Source organism: Polyodon spathula, chromosome 7, assembly GCF_017654505.1.
Source record: "Polyodon spathula isolate WHYD16114869_AA chromosome 7, ASM1765450v1, whole genome shotgun sequence".
Taxonomy (NCBI): Eukaryota; Metazoa; Chordata; class Actinopteri; order Acipenseriformes; family Polyodontidae; genus Polyodon; species Polyodon spathula.
The window spans coordinates 14,851,933-14,870,393 of NC_054540.1; the positions used below are offsets into that span (position 1 = coordinate 14,851,933).

Here is an 18,461-nt window from a genome sequence, read left to right on the forward strand (position 1 = left end):
CAGCAATCTAAGGAGGCTCGTGCTGTCAGAGATTCTCTCCTTTTTTTAACTTGTGTTGGATTTACTGTTGTATTACATATTAATGATGCAAACAAATAAAACACAATCAATATGTTCATTTGCAATATTCTTTGGTCAGTTCTGAGAGAGCATCAACAACTTGTTGGGTGTTGTTCCACTGTTTTGGATGATTGAACTGGCTCGTGACATCCAGTTCACCAACTATATTTATCAACGTGGAGGGCAGACAGGAATTAATTCAGTTAGACACTTAAGCAGCTCACTTGCTTTTTGTGTTTAACTTTAGCATAGTTTTTACAGCAAGGGTATTCTCAAACTGCTGCTTTAATACTATAGCAGTGTCAAGAAAGACGCAAGACAAGGTTTCATTGCTAAACTTTTGATTTGTTTTAGCTTTAATAATCTCTTTAACAAAGCTGCTGTCAGCCACAGCTCACACTTCTACAAGTCGGTTTTCTCTTCTCTTTAGCTCTTTCTCTCTTTAGCTCTTTCTGTCTTCACTCTGTTCTCCTTCTCTGTCCATCCCGGGGATCCAGCTCTCAGCTCCTTTTATTGGAGAGTTGGAGGGAGGCAGTGCCCATTCCAACCAATCCATAATGGACACCTCACCCTGCTGGAAGGTTCCAGAATGACAGCTGTATGGAAATCCCCCAGCCCATGTTCCTTAGTCTGGGGATCGGAACACTCTAGGTGAAAGGGGTGGGGCCCTAGCCTGACCGCGGGTAGCTCGCTGGATGGAAAAGTACAGGTTCAGTTCTCCTGTTCACTTGCCGGACCCACCCATCTCACCAGCCCGCCTCGGGACCTGCCATTACACAGGACCCTCCCCCGTCCTCATCGCCCTGAGAAGTTCTTTTAATCCAGGAAATGGCTGGGTCTCCGTCTTGGCCTCTGTGGCCTTGGTCCAATTGCTTTGTGTGAGGTAGCTGGTGGACTAACGGGTCCCACTGATGGCGTTGCTCCAGGGGATGATCTGTGAGGCTGCTCCACCAGTGTGGATCTCCATCTCTGTGGGCAGGGCGATTCCCCGGCCAGCCCTCGGCAGGGGGCAAGTTAATCCTGGTGCAGCACCACTTTCCAGCCATGGTTAAGAAACTGCACCTGGTATATGACTTCCCCTAGTGGCTGCAGCAACCGGCATGGCCCCACCTAAGCACTGTCCAGCTTGGGGTAGCGACTGTGCTTGCGCTGAGGGTTGTACACCCATACCAGATCGCCGGTCCAAAAAGGCCTTCCTTTTGCCCGAGTGTTATAGTTGTGTTTCTTGCGACGGCCTGCCACCTGAAGCTGATCCCAGGCAAATTTGTGGGTGAGGTCAAGCTGGTCTTGGCGCTGCAGAGCATATATCGTTTCAGAGTCAGGTGGACAGCTGAACACCAATGCTCCTGCACAGCCGAGTGACATGCCAACAGGACCAGGGGCAGCTGCAAATCCCAGTCGAGCTGGTGTGTGGTGGTTATGATGGCCAACTGGGTTGTCAAGGTCCGGTTAAACTGCTCCACCAATCCATCGTTTTGGGGGTGGAGCAGGGTGGTCTAGGTCTTGCGGATTCCCAGACGGTTGTACATCTCTGCAATGACTCAGGACTTGAAATTCCGGACCTGGTCAGAGTGGAGCACCTGTTTATTATCTTTTTTTTATTACAGATACTAATATGCACTGTGGATCCGCAGTGTGAAAAATGACTTTTGATTGGCAGAAGCACGTTTTCAGAGCATATAGTGTATATATTCATAGTAAGCACAGTCATTAGAAAGCCATATTTCAAAATTAGTATTTAATTAGTTAACGTAATGGGGTGCTATAGAAAGCAAACCTTTAACAACACACTTTATCCTCCTTCATAATATATTCATAATAGCCATGATGCCTTCAAAATCATTTACACATGACTTTAACCTAGAGTGAAAACTTTTAAATGGGACATTATTTTTGGAACAGCCCCATTGGTTTTCAAAACCAAACTGATTTTATTTATATAGAGCTTGGGGATGTCTGGTGAAGAGGTACAGATAAGCTTCCCTGAGATTATCTGCAAAAAGAGGGATGGGGAGCAACTGAGTGAGGAAGAGGTCTGTTTCTTTGTCCACGCTGTCAGAGAGGACCATCCAGGACAGTCAGATTGGTAACCTTTCATTAGTAGCAATATATGTGTAAAACAAGCTTTTCATTGGCTAATAAGTGCATCTACTTGATTCAGTAATGATTTAAAACCCATACCCCATAAACCCCAGGAAATGCTAGACTGACAAATTTAAGATTTAAAAATATAATAATTCTCAGAATCTCTGACAGAAACCATTGCGGTGACAACCCCTATTTTATAATTGGGGTTCTCAGGAGCCATGCTGATGGCAATCTGGCATCAACTGATGGTGCCCAAAGAGACCCTGGCACTGACCAGGGAGATGATGAGGTCCAGAGAGTTCCTGCATTGGCCAGAGGAGTGGCGTGGAGTGGTGGTGGTTGGCAAGCACTCAACAGGAGGGGTCGGTGACAAGGTCAGCCTTCCTCTGGCACCAGCACTGGCAGCCTGTGGATGTAAGGTATGCACCTCCTAATGTAGTAGATGTTAAAATGCTGTTCTGCATGGGAAGGTAACCTATCCCATGTTTTCTGCAATTCACACCATTACATACACCATTTGTAATTTCTGCTGTTTAGCTGTTTTCCATCCAGCACTATTTTAAAAGTCAGTGTTTTAACATTACTTTCTTTACTTTTTCAGCACTGCTGTGTTTTAGGGAGCTGTTTTAATTAAAACTTAATTTATATTTTATAGTTTATGTGTCTGTGGTTCAGGTGACATTGATTGTGTTGTTCAATGCTTGTGGGAAACAGGTCTGTTCTGTTCAAATCCTTACATAGCAATTAATTCTTCCCAGATATCTACTGTTCCTGTAGCTTTGTATTTTAGAAACAAAGCTATTCTTGGTCTTGTTATTTGCAAAACAGTAAAATAATCATTTTTGTTTGTTATGTTGCAAACTAAACATAAACATTGCCATTACTTAGTGCACCTCAGTTTATTTGTTATTTTTTGTAGCTGAAAAGGATTTTAGACGATAGTGGTTGCTGTATAATTGGGCAGTCTGAGTCAGTATGTGTGCAAAGACATACTGTACAACATCAAAGTAATTGTGTAGAAGGCTGTCATTAGGACCTTGCCTTGATCACTTTTAATTATTTGCAGGTTCAATCTTTTCAAAGAAAGGAGCCCAGTCGCTGTTCGCTCTGGTTCTGGATGTTAAGTATGGAAAGGCTGCACTCTACAAGGACATTAATAGTGCCAGGAAATTGGCAGAGTCACTGGTAAGCAGCCTAAAGCTACTTTATTTTTTTTTTAGTCAAAAATTATCCCAGAAATACTCAGTCCTCATACTAATTTCAATGGACAGTGAGATTTTCATTTTGAAACCTTGTAGTAAAATGCATTGTGTTCAATACTCCCATGGCGACTGTTCTTTCAATAGAAGCTAAGGAGGATAAATAAATACAAAAACATGCATCTACTTCTCCTAAATGCAGCATTTTTACCAAATTATTAAAATACAATGTGGCCCTGGTGGTTCCTTCTCTACAGGTGACTGTTGGGAACAAGCTTGACATTTCCACCTGAGCTGTGCTCATCAGAATGGATAATCTGATTGGACAGTGTATTGGGAACTCCCTGGAGGTGACGGAGGCCATTGAGTGCCTAAAGGGCAGGGGACCGCCTGACCTGAAGGAGCTTGTCATAGTTCTAGGTGAGTCCAGGAGTAAGCGCTCTGAACACAGGAAACACAGCATAGCTTGGGGAGACTGCTTGGCATTGCTTGTAAAGTTGGGGAACAACAGATAATTGGAGATTTGATTTAAAGCAATACCAGTCTGGTGAAAAAAATGCTGTTTAGCTTTTTTTTGTGTGCGTTATTTTGTGGTCTTCCTTAGATGGGTACTTGCTCTGGATGTGTGGTAAGTCAGATACCCTGTACTCAAGGAGCATACTGAAGGAGCATATTGGGAAGATTTAAAACTTATAAAGACACTTAAGACAAGTTTAACCTCCTACTGGATTTGGATCTCAATGTGGGGAAATGACCAGCAGGTTTGTATAGCAAAACTTCCTTTGGGAAATTGAAACCCACTGGACTGTCAAGGTCTGTTGATAACATGCTAGAAAGATAAACTGGAAACAATAAACCAGTGAATGTCAGGAAATCTAAACTTCTGTCCTCTGGATGTTCAGGTTCTCTAAATGAACAAGAGTAACATTTACCTTTACATTTAACTTTTTTTTTTTCTTGAATTCAGAAAGTTTGCCTGCAGGGGGCTCTTTTCATTGGGAGCAGAGGTGAAGTCAATGACAGCCCACTGGTGGCAGAGTTCATTCTACCCAAGTGAAGCACTGATGCATTCTAAGAGGCTAATACAGAACAACACACAAGGCTCTTGCAGGTGGAAAAAAAACTACTCCATATGCTGGTACTATCAATTATTTTAATCATATAGACAAAAGGACTTTCCTCGCTAATACAGACACCGTTAAGCCGTACATTCAGATATGCCAGAAACAACTTATGTCCCCCAATAATAACTAATTTAGTGTAAAGCTAGGTCACTGTAAATTCGTCCAAAGAGACGCACTGAAAAATAAACAACTATTATAATGTAACATAAGTTTTCTATGCATGTAACTGTGCAGCACTGAATCCAGGTTGATCTGCAACAGCCTGCTGCTTTGCAGTTTTCTGATCAAAATGTTTCTGCCAAAGCGCTGTTCAAGATGATGTCTCCTGATATTTTTCCTGGTGCATTCTTTGTAGGCTGCCAGGTCCAGTAGAGATAACGGCAGTCTTTATATATTAAAAATAAATAAATAGAATAGAATAGAATAGAATATTGTAGTCTACTTTGAAACTAAAAACATGTATTGTAAAAGGTAGTCAAATTGCTGGCTTTGGTGGTTCTAGGTAGAGATTATTATAACATTTTAATTTTTCAAATGCCACCAGGGTATTTAATATATGTATTTAGGAAAAGTCAAGAACGGACAACCAAGTACCTTTCACACATGTAGAGTCGTTTATATTTTAAAAGTGAAAACTGTCAAAATGACTGCCGTTGTGGGAACTTTGGCTGTCTTTTACAATATATGTTTTTATTTTGAATATAACCTACAATATTCTATTTTTTCAAGCCTGTTGTTATCTCTACTGGACCTGCTGCCACCAATTCCTTCATTTTGTACAAGGAATGCACCAGGGAAAATATTAGTAGGATCAGAAAACTGCAAAGCAGCAGCTCAATCTGGATTCAGTGCTACAGAATGACACGTTACTTTCAAAGAAAACATGTTGCTTTCCTTTTAAATTACAAAATACATTTGTTTTTACAGTTTTGTATGTATAAATTACCTGTTTACATACTAGTTTCTTTTGAAATTATTTATTTTTAGTTTTTAGTTTTTTTAAGTAGTGCTTTATAGTGGCAAGTTAGAAAATGAACCATTTTATGTTTAATTGTTCATTAAAATACAGAGGTTCGGCTGTGCAGATGTTAATATTGTTGATGTTTAAAATGTAACTGTCATGATGATCTTTGAGGTATGAGTGTAACCGCAGCGGTTACAGGGACATCTTATGCAGACTCATGTATATTCTTTTCAATTGTTAAAAACTCAAGTCCTTTGTATTTCTTTTTTTTTAATATATATAATCGGAAGTGTTCTAATTTGAATGTAAGTTGTGCCTTTTTGTTTAACTATTATGCACAACTGTGTTTTTAGTTATTGGATCTTCTGTTAAAAACTAATGTTTGTTCTGTATTTTGAAAAATAAAAAGTCAATGCATCGATTATCGTTGATAAATGCCTATACGATAATCTGATTGCACCACTAATTATGCGTATGTTAACTCTACTAGATTGTGTTGTTACATCTTGTCAGTGAATATTTTGTGTCAGAATGTTATAGGGAGGTTAGGGCTGTAGAGCTCTATATAGTCATATCTCTGTCAGCTCCACTGCCAACCAAAATTTACAACGGAAAAACATGTTTTATTATTGTTAACACAAGCTACATTATGAAGACAATTATATTTGAACAATGTGTTTTTATTGTGGATACAAGCAGACGTACTATAACTGTTAAGAACATGTAGGCCAGAGGTGGGAAACCCTGGTCCTGGAGGGCCTCGTCATCTCCTGGTTTTTGTTCCAACTCTACCTTAAATTACTTAATTTGACCAATTAAGTGCTTATTAGAAGCTTAATTGGTCAGTTGGAACAAACACCAGGAGGGACACCAGCCCTCGAGGACCAGGGTTGTCTGTCCCTGATGTAGGGTAATAAATAAGGTAAAAATAATAACAAACATCTGGATTTTGCACATCCACTGGGCATATAGTTGAGGTATTGCTGCTATCCATTGTAGGGATGATCCATGATTTCTTGAGGAATGAGTAAAGCTGGAACTTCAAGGTTGCAGAAGAATTAAAACATAAAACAGATCCACAAAAACAGCATTGCAAAAACACAGCAGCAGTAAAATCACTCAAAAGAATTGAACATTTAAAAAATGCAATCATCTGGAATGCATAATATGCTAATAGTATATTTTTAAATACCAGTAAATTAATAAAACAGTATGCAATATATTTATACTACAAAACGATTTTGTGCAAGTCTGGAACAAAGCACTTCATGGAAGGATTTTAGTGTAATATATAAATACAACAGTTCCACTATTCTTATACCATTGGGATACCATTATAATACCAGTGTATTACCTCAAGAAATCTCAGCAGAACTATTATCAGACCGGTGCATTACCAGCAATCTACTACAATTTATTTGGAATAAATATTGAACAGTTGTATTACAATGTCAAACAGGTACTGATATGGTACCAGTGTGCTGCAATGGACTACCAGTTTTTATTTTTAATACAATGTGATATATGTGATCATTTAACCAAAAACATACTGTAACAACCCAGACAGTTGCATCGTTGCAAGACTTCTTGTCTGTCCCATTTGTCTTGTCTACCTTTTATGTTATGTGTATTGTAAGGGGAACGAGTCACGCCATTAGTTAGCAGCAGGAAGAGGGGGGACTGCAGACCATGGGTTGATTGATTGAGCTGGACAACGGCAGGAAATGAGAAGACATACAGTGCCTATAGAAAGTCTACACCCCCTTTCAAAATTTTCACCTTTTGTTGCCTTATAGTCTGGAATTAAATGCATTTTTTTTTCATTCTACACATCCCTCACAACTTCCAAGTGAAAAAAAATATTCTAGAAATTTGTAGAAAATGAATTAAAAATAAAAACTGAAATCGCTTAGTTGGATAAGTGTCCATCTCCCTTGTAATAGCAATCCTAAATTAGCTCAGGTGTAACCAATCACCTTCAAAATCACACACCAAGTGGCCTCCACCTGTGTTAAATTGTAGTGATTCACATGATTGCAGGATAAATTCAGCAGTTCCTGTAGGTTCCCTCTGCTGGGTAGTGCATTTCAAAGCAAAGACTCAACCATTAGCACCAAGGCGCTTTCAAAAGAACTCCGGGACAAAGTTGTTGAAAGGCACAGATCAGAGGATGGGTATAAAAAAATATCAATGGCCTTGAATATCCCTTGAAGCACAGTCAAGATAATTATTAATAAGTGGAAGACACTGCCTAGATCAGGCCATCCCTCCAAACTGGATGACTGAGCAAGGAGACTGATCAGACAGGTTACCAAGAGGCCAATGGCAACTTTGCAAACGCTACAGGTTTTTATGGCCAAGACTGGTCAAAGTGTGCATGTGACAACAATATCCCAAGGACTCCACAAATCTGGCCTAGTAGGATGACAAGAAGGAAGCTATTATTCAAGAAAGCCCACCTTCATTCCTGTTTGAAGTATGCAAAAAAACACTCAGGAGATTCTGTAGCCATGTGGCAAAAAGTTTTGTGCTTTGACGAAACGAAAATTGAACTTTTTGGCCTAAATGCAAAGCATTATGTTTGGCGCAAACCCAACACAGCACATCACCCAAAGAACACCATACCTACTGTGAAGCATGGTGGTGGCAGCATCATGTTATGGGGATGTTTCTCATCGGCAGGGACTGGGGCACTTATCAGGATAAAAAGGAAAATGAATGGAGCAAAGTACAGGGAAGTCCTTGAGGAAAGCTTGCTGCCCTCTGCAAGAAAGATGAAACTGGGATGGAAGTTCACCTTTCAGCATGACAACGACCCAAGGCACAAAGCCAAAACTACACTGGAGTGGCTAAGGAACAAAAAGGTAAATGTCCTTGAGTGGTCCAGTCAGAGCCCCAATCTAAATCAAATCAAAAAATTTGTGGCATTACTTGAAGATTGCTGTCCATCAACACTCCCCAAGGAACTTGACAGAGCTTGAACAGTTGTGTAAAAAAGAATGGTCAAATATTTCCAAATCTAGGTGGGCAAACTTGGTAGAGACCTATCCCAACAGATTCACAGCTGTAAGTGCTGCCAAAGCTGCTTCCACCTAGTATTAACTCAGGGGGGGGTGGAGACTTATCCAATAAAAAAAATTTTCCCCTTAACAGTGTGGCGTATGGTGTGTAGATAAGTGGAAAAAAATCCTCATTTAAATGCATGAAACTCTGAGGCACTGACACAAAATGTGAAAAAAGTTCAATCCCACTGAGTGACGGGACGGGGGGGGGGGGGGGGGGTGGAGAGTGGGATAGAGTGACAGCGAGAAGCGACTTGAGCAAAAGCGAGAAAGATAGCAATAGAGGGTAAATAAGGGTTTGTTTTGGTGGTGTCATTTCCAGCTGCTGAATTCTGTTTAGAATTCCAGTCTCCCTGAGTCCTGCTTCATAAACGTGACAAAAACGCTACAACACTATTTTAATGTAGTAGCTCTTAAACCATTTCCCCTTACTATAGAGTATTACATTGTCTTGGTAGTCCCACTGCATTGCCACTGAAGATCCTTTTTTTTTTTGTATCAGTGTTTTTAATATCATTGAAACACAGAAAACCGACAACACCTCTGAGCTCTGATTTAGAGTAACCCTGCACAATGGAAATCATTAAACACCACACATAAAATATAAAAAGGCCAATGGGACCTTTGTTTAAGACTGCACTGTGAAATTCTTTTTCTTTTAAGGTCCTCTGGATCATAACGGGTTCTGTTTGTTTTTCATGGCGGAAGACACTTTCAACATATTTCTGGTTTTCGCAAGACCTTTTGTAAATAAATTACGAGCGCGTCTTTCCTTAACGATGGCCTTGAAGAGCTCAAGAAGTCCAGTTAAAGTCTTAACTTCTTCTTCCAAGCACTGAGTGAAAAAAAAAAAAAAAAACATTTATAAACAGGAACTACTGTGTATGTGTAGCGCAGGTGTCGAGAAAGTATTAAAACGTGTTATTTGAAGAAAAATACTGTTACTTGGAAAAAAATGTAATTAAGTAAAAGTCAAAGTATCCTTCTAGAAAACTACTTGAGTAAAAGTACTCAAATATCAGAAGGAAAAAGTAACGCCCTTAAATTCAACCCATGGAAATTCGCCTGAAAAAAAGTCCTGCAGACCTACAGAATGTATTCCCTACTGATATTATTTACCTTTTCCTGCTTGATGGAAGAAAATCTCTGGAGACATGAATACATACAAAGGACTGAACATGTGAGCCTTGTAACGTCTACTTCCTTGCTAGAATCTTAAATAGAATCGTCACATATATTATATATAATATATATATACTATACTATAATATATATATATAATATATATATATATATAAAACACACACAATAACTTATTTCAACAGATCACCAGCAACACAGACACCGTACCTGTTCTCTGACAGCACTTTGAATAAACTTTATAAATACAACAGCACGATTACCAATAACACATTTTAAAAACATAGCCTAACAGTAAATACTGATATTTAGTTGGCTGTACAAACATGCACCCATTATTTTTATTTTTTTTTTTTTTTAAGTTATCGATAACAAACACTTCACAAAACAGGGTACGAACAGCTGCATGCAAGTAGAATATTTTAATTAATACGGTACTGTATTAAATTGTTATTTACGCCGCAACTGGAAGTAGCCTACAGGGTCCACCGCTTGGACTAAATCAAAAGGCCTGAACAGACCACAGATGTTTTTTGAGAAAACCGCATTACTTATGGAATACCGTGGTAAACGCTTTGCAACAAAAACGAGTTCTTCATAAAATCTGGATAAAACTTTTAGAAAAATGTTTTTTTTTTTTTTTTTTTTTTATTTTGTTTAACGTATCCATATTCTAATAGCATTTGAGCCCTCGGGTGCCTTCTCGACTTTGGCTCGGGCAGTAACTGCACATAGAAGGCAATTATGTCACGATCAAGCCCACTCCTTCGGGCTCGAAAGCTTAATTTAAATCTCAAATCAGAAATTCAAATTTTAGTCATAACCGTTATCCATAAATAAAACACAATTCATGGAACATATATTCCCGTTATTCTTCTATCCGCTAATCATGCTCCACAGCTAAACGTTGTGTTTGTTGATTGGTTATTTCAAAGGTCAAAACGGTCAGTGGTTGGGCATCAACATACTATGTCACCACCAGAGCAAGCAGACACTGCGCATGCGGCTCTGCTTTACCCAGTCAGAATCCTCGCCAGCGCAAGAGTCAGTGGGTGCGTTCACGGAGATCATTCTGCGCAGATTGTGTGATTCTGCGATCTGCGCAGATTGCGCAGATTGCAGATTATGTACAGAATCTGCGCAGAATGATCGCCACAAACCCACTCAAAGTGCTGAAAGAACGAATAACGGATGCATCTGGGAAATGTAGTGGAGTAAAAAGGATACTATTTTCTAAACAAACGTACTTGAGTAAAAGTAAAAGTATCCCAAAAATAAAATACTTTAAAGTACTTAAGTAAAGTACAGATCCCAAAACCAAATGCTTAAGTAATGTAACAAAGTATTTCTACTTCATTACTTTCCACCCCAGGTAATGCATTTTCTCATAATGATCAGCTATTTCGGTATGTGATACCTGCCTAAGAATCAGTATTCTTCAAGTCCAGCCCTGTTGCGTCAACTACATTGGCTGTATTAGTGGCCCATCTTTGCTCTTACCTGAGTCAGGGCTCGAATTAGACGACATATAATAGCTTCTTCCATCTTTGGGCTCAGGCTTGGAAGCTGACTGATACAGTCAAGGATGCAGCAGATAGTCTCACCCTGATACTGTACCGGAAATGAGAATTAAATCAAAATATGAAAAGGACTACTGTTTGGCTGTTTCTATTTTGTTGTCAAAAATACATGTATACAAATGTGTTAAAATGTATTACAAGTTGCTCAGGACTAGCACTTAAGGTTGGCAGAAAAATAATTTTATTTTCCCAACAAGCTTATATTTTCCATGGAAACAAACAACAGCTGGGAATGATGTGAAAAATATGCCTAAAGATGCTTTATCCCCTATAGCCTGCGCCATAAAACCTGGAATTAAAGCAAAGTTATATTGGTTGAAAAATCTAAAAATTATCCATCCTAAGATCTTGAAACTCACCGATTTCAAAACACATTAGGTTTGTAATACTGATAAATTACTGACCTTATGCAGTGCCCATATAGTCTTAGTACCCTGTCTGTTTGACAGTAACAGTCCAATGTCCTCAGGCTTCAGCACTGGTTCCTATGCACACAACACAGACTGAGATATTGTAAAAAGGGAGAAGCATGCTTCCAGATGTAATAGTTTCAATGTTATACTATGTGTTTATTGTTTATTTACCAAGCTGTCAATTACATGTATTTTTTATTTTTTTTATCAGGAGTTCTAAAGACCGTAATATGCAATAATTTGCCATTTAGTCCTCACCTTCAGCTGTTCCAGCCACCTCCACATTAAAGCACTCATGATTTTAGGGTCTGTCTCTGTAGCCAGCATTCCCCAGGCACCTTCATTCTCATTCAAGTCATTCTAGATGGAGGGATTATGGGGGGAAAAAAGTACCAGTACTAAAAGTACAACAACATTGTTTTGGTGATACCTTGTAACATGATCAGCTGAATATGTATACAAACTAGAAATGGGAGATTTAGCCCTTTGCCCTTTCTTAGCCCTAGGCTTCCATGTACTGTATATCCTTAGATTTATCAAGCTAGACTTACCTGCTTCCGTTGGATTTCCTTCAAAATATCATTTCCTATTGGTTCCAGCTCTGCCATTGCTATAGCAACGGCCTGTGAAAGAGATACTGTCCCAAGATCTGGACTCCCTTCTTCATTTGGAGACTTTTTAGTAAAAAAGAAAATATATTATTATTAGTGTGTGTGTGTGTGTGTGTGTGTGTATATATTATATATATATATATATATATATATATATATATATATATATATATATTATCTATATTCTATAATATATATATATATATATATATATATATTATATTTAATTGCAATAACCATAATAGACATTTTAACTAGTAAACCATAGTCATTAAAGGTTAACTTTTGGAGAATATTATTTATGATTCAGTACAATGCCTTAATGTAAGTTATTTTGTGTTTGTGTTTGTTTTTTTTTTTTTTTTTTTTTTTTTTTTTACCTCCTCAATTGTACTAGTAAATGTTTTCTCAGACTTTATGGTGCCATCTGAGTCACTGCTCATGTCTTCAGTCACTGCTGTTGGAGCATCTTCAGTTTTTAAATTTGAAGTGGTCAGGTCTTTATTTAAGTTTTCATGTCCTAGGCCTGGAGAGTCCTTATTTAAAGTTTCACATCCCATCACAGCAGAGTTGTTCACATCTTTACATCTCAGCACTGGAGAATTACGCTGATTGCTCTCTTGTGGAGGAATCTTCATGTGCTGCAGATCGTATAAAATTTCAACTTGGTAAGTGGTCTGTACAAAACACATCATAATCTAGCAAAGTGTGCTATGTGTGAACTATGAATTTCATAAAACTGTTACACAAAATGAGATCATAATTTACAGGACTTAAAACGTTGAAAAAAATGTAGATATAAAGTGAAAGTTGAAAATGTAATTTTTCCATAATTCATTAAAATGCAAATTCAAACAGCTTAATCCAAATTTAACAGTGTATATTTAGCAAATGCATGCATATTAAATATATGTTTTGCATGGTTTACCTTATTCTTCTCCAGGGCTGCAATCTTACTGAGGTCTGATTCACTGTAGCTTCTCTTGTTCTTAAGAACTTCCCTCTTCCGCTTATTGAACCCCTCTTTTTCCCCCCAAGAAATAGATGAACTCGTGGAGGGGGTCAGCCTGTTATCGGGGTCTTTCAGCAGATTGGTGATATGGAGAAATGTTTGCCTGACCAGTGTCTGTCTTATCAAACGAGTTAAGTTGTGCATGAAGGATTCCCTTTCAACTTCAGACTGCATGACACTGCTGTCTGCTTTGTTTAGCACAATCATAATCAGTCTCTTACAGGTGAAGTCAACAATCTTGGGGATGTGCTTTAGGTTCCGTGCTTCGTACCCATGGAGGATATGCTTCTGTCGAATGAGGTACTGCTCCAGGGTGAAGGCGTACGTTTTGGCATTCACATTGGCATACATGATTAAGTGAGGAGCAAGAAAGCAGGCAAAGTCAAAGACTAGGTCAATCTGAGATTGGGTCTGTATGGAGGAGGGCCGTTTTACCCGAACAAAGTGGATGGCCTCACTTGGATTCACTCGAGTGGCATAAATCAAATAACAGGCTATAAGGACTCCTGTCAGCACAGAAGAACTTTAATTAGAAAAAAAAACAGGACCAAAAGAGATATTCCTTTGATATAATTTAAAACACATTTCAAACAATTTAAACAACTTGCAACTCTTCACGTCAAGTAACACATGTGCCATTCCAATATGTCTCTATCTCTCTTGCCCTATTTGTTTATATTTTACTGTGTACAGATGAAGATATGATTATTATTTTCAAAAACTATTAGTCATTTTCCCATGCACTTCAGCCTTTAAGAGTGGGAAGTTGATTTTTAGGTTTAAGAGTTACCTGTTCGTCCCAGCCCTGCATGGCAGTGCACTGCCACCTTCCCCTCCTTCAAAGCGAACGCGAACACTTTCACCCAATCTAATATCCGAATGAGGGATGACACCCCAAAATCTGGCATGCCAAAGTTAAAGAAATAGACTGCAAAAAGTGAAATTCAGATGTAAACAAATTAATTATATAAACCTAAAGTTTGTATTATTAGTGTATTATTTTGATTAGTGATATATTGATTAATATATTGAAAGCTAGTAAGCGCAGTACTGTAATATGATAAACATTTACCTACTTTTTAGTTATTAAATAACAAAAAAAACACCAGATGGAAAAAGGGTGATACTCTGATGGGGTGAACTAGAGTATAAAATCGTTGGTTTCATTGTTAGTCAAAACAAAAAAGACACATAGGAATTTTAATATACAGTGCATCTGACAATGATGGGGATTTGGTGCTTATAGGTTGGTTTCACAGACCCTGATTAGCACTCATTTTACACTACCTTACCTAAAACAAGTGCAAATCTGGGTCTGTGACACCAGCCGTTAAAAGTGTGACTTGGTTGGTGACCATGCAAAAGGTAAACATAATTTGTGTAACTTTATCAGCATGGAAAAAATGATCTTGCAATCATGATCCTTTTCCAAAACAAACACTTGTTAGCTGAGGTATAACTGGACACTATGATCATATTTAATTACTGACTGGGTAAAATTGCACTTACGTAAGCAACTGTGTGATTTAATTTAGCATTGAAAACAAGTAAGCACACAACTAATATAAAGCATGTAAGGAATTTATATAGGCACAGAGCAATAGAATATTATAGGCAACTGAAATGCCAATTATTATAAAAAAGCAAGAAAGACACTTTTAAAATAGTTATTTAAAAGTGTGGACTGTACTTACTTCCATTTTCCATGAAGACCTGTGGTACATACGAGAACCCACTCTCTTGTTCCAAGGGGGGTCCACATTGAGCATGCTCCCCCTGGACCTGCATATTAATAATGGACTTGATGTTCAACCTGAAAACATGAATCACATCTGCTTTGAATGGTCCACTGCATGTACAACAAATCATTTCAAATTCCCCACTTCATAGTCAATCAAACCTGAGTGTGACCTAATGAAACAGTAAAATGGAATTTTTTGCAGTTCACACTTAGAAATGTCAGCCTGTATAGTTCAGAGAAAAATACCACTAATCACAAAATAAGAGACATGTGAATGAGGAGCTAACTTTGCAAAGTAGACCCAGTCTGCTCAAGACAAGTCTGCCATGCACTGTGCTGCTCTCAATATTAATTCAATGTGCAGCAGACTGCGATGACTGCCCTTGTGGTATTACCCTTTGCGAAGCCTGAGACTATTATTTTGACAACATCTTATTTTCTGTGCCTTACACATAATAATAATAATAATAATAATAATAATAATAATAATAATAATAATAATAATAATAATAATATATAGTCATTCTCAGTTGAATGAAATTATTTAGCTGTGTATGCAGTCTCCGTACCGCTGTCCCAAGAGGTCTCAGATTACCCTTCTCATGCACTTCTCATTAAATTAAAAATTGAATGTGATCTTCAATGCCATTGCAATAATACCTTCAGGGTATATTAACAAACAATGGAATAATAAATAAATAAAACCGTTTTCCCTCCACCTGTCAAAAAACCTAGTATTAACTTGTGAACACTGGTACTCAGTGTGCAAATTTAAAAAAAAAAAAAAATAGTTCTTGTTTTTAAGTTACATTGATCTGTCCTGCCTTTGAAAATCATACTGTATCTGTCAAATGTATAATCACAACAATTTGAAGTAAAATTGTAATGTATGTTAAATTATAATGCTGTTAACAATCTCTTTTATGCTATTAAAAAGTATCACAACAACCTCAATTATAGAACAAATACCGTTAGCCTATCAAATGTATTTCCATTCCAAAATTCAGATTCAGTACAAAATCTAAGAACCATATTTGAAATGCTGTGATGTTTGTTTGTTTTATGATCACAAAGAGAAAACATGGGAAGGTGTAATATGTTTGGGTTTTTTTGCATTAAAAAGAGAAGCAATGCTCAGAAACAGTGACAGCTGATATTTAAGTGGCCTACTCACACTTAGAATATACTTACTCTTTGAATTGCTCTATAATCTTATATTCCTTAATCAGTGTGGTGGAGGGTCGTGCCATAGCAACGATATCACCCGTCACCCTGGAGGTAAAAACAAATACACTCTCAGTTACAGTATTAAAATAACCAAAGCACTCCTTGGTTTCCAAAATTGATTTACTGATTCCAGTAACACTAATGAATACACATCATAACATTTCTGTTTTGTAACGCCATAAATTTGATCACAGTTTTTAATTTCTTTTCAAATGCAATGTGTATCAGTGAATCGTACCATTCTGAGTAAATGCCTCGAATGGCCTGCTGTTGCAGGCTCCAGTTAGCCGGCCCCTCGAAGCGGCAGAGTTTACCTCCACAGGTGAGGGAGCAGATCAGGTTAGGGGGCAGGGATCTCACAAGGTTCTCCCGAGCCTGGGAATAGGAGGGGCGTGGGACAGGAATCCACAGGGGCATATTGGATTAAAGAGGATCAAGAAGCAGGGCTGGGAGGAGAAAGGGTATCTCTTGGTAGAGCAGTTTATGGTAGGGAAAGATTTTTCTAACTAATCCAGCCAGACAAGAAAGAGAGGGGAGTTTTTTCCCCTAGAAATGAGGGCAAAACAATGGTAATGTGGGGAAAGACAAAAACAATAATACATATTTTTTATCTCTATTTGCATCTCTAACTACATCTGTATCTCTGCATATTGAAAGAACTGAAACACAAAAATGATCATTTACATTTCACGTGTACGTGTACGTGTTCAAGAAGAAAACACTCTTTTAAGTCTATTATAAGCTGCAAAAAGGGCTCCAGCAATAAAGCACACGTTGTTCTCCCATTGCAGTCTGTACTAAACTCTACTGTGACCTACATTCACTAATCCTTATTATTGCTGTCAATATTTTAGAACACACAGCCACAGCTCCAGCATTGTGTAAGTAGAGTTCAATCAGTACTTACCTTCATTCAAACCATGTCATTTGTAATCAGTACAGATTTGATGAGTTCAAAATTCTCAATACTCAACCATTCAATATGTCTAACTAAAGCAAGATATATATTATATATATATATATATATATATATATATATATATATATATATATAAAGAGCAAAATGTTTTCAATATAGTTTAGAAACTGCATTTTCATTAACAATTTTCTAGAGTAAAAATGTTCACTCACCCACAATTCCTACATATGGAATGAGGCAAACTGACAAGGCTGTGAATCTGCTTATCTAAAGCCCAGGCTGTCCTCGAAGGAGGACACGTGTTTATAATTGATAGTAAACAAGATAAAACCGCTATTTAACTATTAAAATGTATATTATAAAGCACAATGTTGAAAATAAAATAATTTAAAAAAAATAGTTGACTAACACAAACATTATTTCTTTACTAACTTGTTTTCCTTTGCTGTGGTGCCCAGGTGTTTTAAAAACGCAAACCACAAAAAAATACAAAGATTCCTTAATAATTTGTTGCTCTTGTCCTTTTAACCTAAACTGTCCTAGTGGTGGCAGGTGTAATTTCACCTGGACGCCTCACGTTTCCTTGATCGCCCTGTGCACGTGCAATTAAAATGCGTCTATAGTACATCGTATGTCCATAACTACCGTAAAAAAAATATATACAAATATAATATATACAAACCCCCCTGGTGGGGGGGGGGTTTTTTTGGGGGGGGTTGCTGACGACGACAATCAATAGTAGGTAAGCATTGTAAAGCCCATGCTAAAGAATATTAAAATACATGGCAAACCACGGTAAATGAAAATTATAACAATGGATAAAGCATGGGAACATGTATAAGCGTTGTTTCTTCAAAAATCCCACAGTAAGTATACCTAAATATTAACCCTTGAAATGACTTGTCCATGAAATGCAGGTGGAGTGGGTCAGATCAGCAGCACGAATATTGCCCACTAGATTGTATAGAAAATACAAAAACCATCAGCATCAGTGGATTCTTATAGCATTATCCATTACGGCCACCATTAAACCAAATCCAAAGTGCACAGTCTTTACCAGTATAGATGAACGGAGCAGTAGTAAGCATGTGTGCTGTTGGTGGGCTGAGCAAAAAAAAAAAACATTTAGCAGGTGGAAATGTAACCAGTTTACCTAATAGTTTACAATCTATTCTTCAATGTCACTTTTTCTGTGGGAGGCTGAGTGCAATAATGTATGCTATTTAGAAGGGTCACATTGAAATGTTTTTTTTTTACTATTAACAATAATTCACACCTTAACCAAGACCCTTATTTATCATAATCACTGTTGAGTTCTTAG

General features: G+C 37.8%; 1 protein-coding gene and 1 pseudogene across 2 annotated transcripts; one reads left to right on the plus strand and one right to left on the minus strand.

Moving 5' to 3' along the window:
• Window positions 1-1,496: 1,496 nt before the first annotated feature.
• On the plus strand, window positions 1,497-4,868 carry LOC121319011 (annotated as a pseudogene).
• Window positions 4,869-8,700: 3,832 nt separating this feature from the next.
• LOC121318220 (protein tyrosine phosphatase domain-containing protein 1-like) lies at window positions 8,701-17,598 on the minus strand. 2 transcript variants are annotated; one of them, XM_041254665.1, is made up of 12 exons: window positions 17,573-17,598; window positions 16,460-16,767; window positions 16,186-16,266; window positions 14,948-15,066; window positions 14,044-14,181; window positions 13,170-13,759; window positions 12,622-12,882; window positions 12,182-12,304; window positions 11,889-11,990; window positions 11,622-11,702; window positions 11,138-11,248; window positions 8,701-9,332 (listed from the first exon to the last, which is right to left on the minus strand). In XM_041254665.1, exons 2-12 carry the CDS (start codon window positions 16,636-16,638, stop codon window positions 9,171-9,173), a joined length of 1,947 nt encoding a protein of 648 aa, XP_041110599.1. In that variant the 5' UTR covers window positions 16,639-16,767; window positions 17,573-17,598; the 3' UTR covers window positions 8,701-9,170. The 2 variants fall into 2 exon arrangements, with proteins under 2 accessions (XP_041110599.1, XP_041110598.1); XM_041254664.1 differs by lacking the exon at window positions 17,573-17,598 and adding an exon at window positions 17,353-17,484.
• Between the last annotated feature and the right edge of the window lie 863 nt (window positions 17,599-18,461).

What these genes read in the sequence shown, in the direction of transcription:
- LOC121318220 (XM_041254665.1), bottom strand. Translation starts at nt 16,638, where the DNA reads ATGCCCCTGTGGATTCCTGTCCCACGCCCCTCCTATTCCCAGGCTCGG. An exon ending in CGAGGCATTTACTCAGAATG is followed by an intron (nt 16,267 to 16,459) that starts GTACGATTCACT and finishes TTTTACCTCCAG; the next exon opens with GGTGACGGGTGATATCGTTG. An exon ending in CTATATGGGCACTGCATAAG is followed by an intron (nt 11,249 to 11,621) that starts GTCAGTAATTTA and finishes TTTCCGGTACAG; the next exon opens with TATCAGGGTGAGACTATCTG.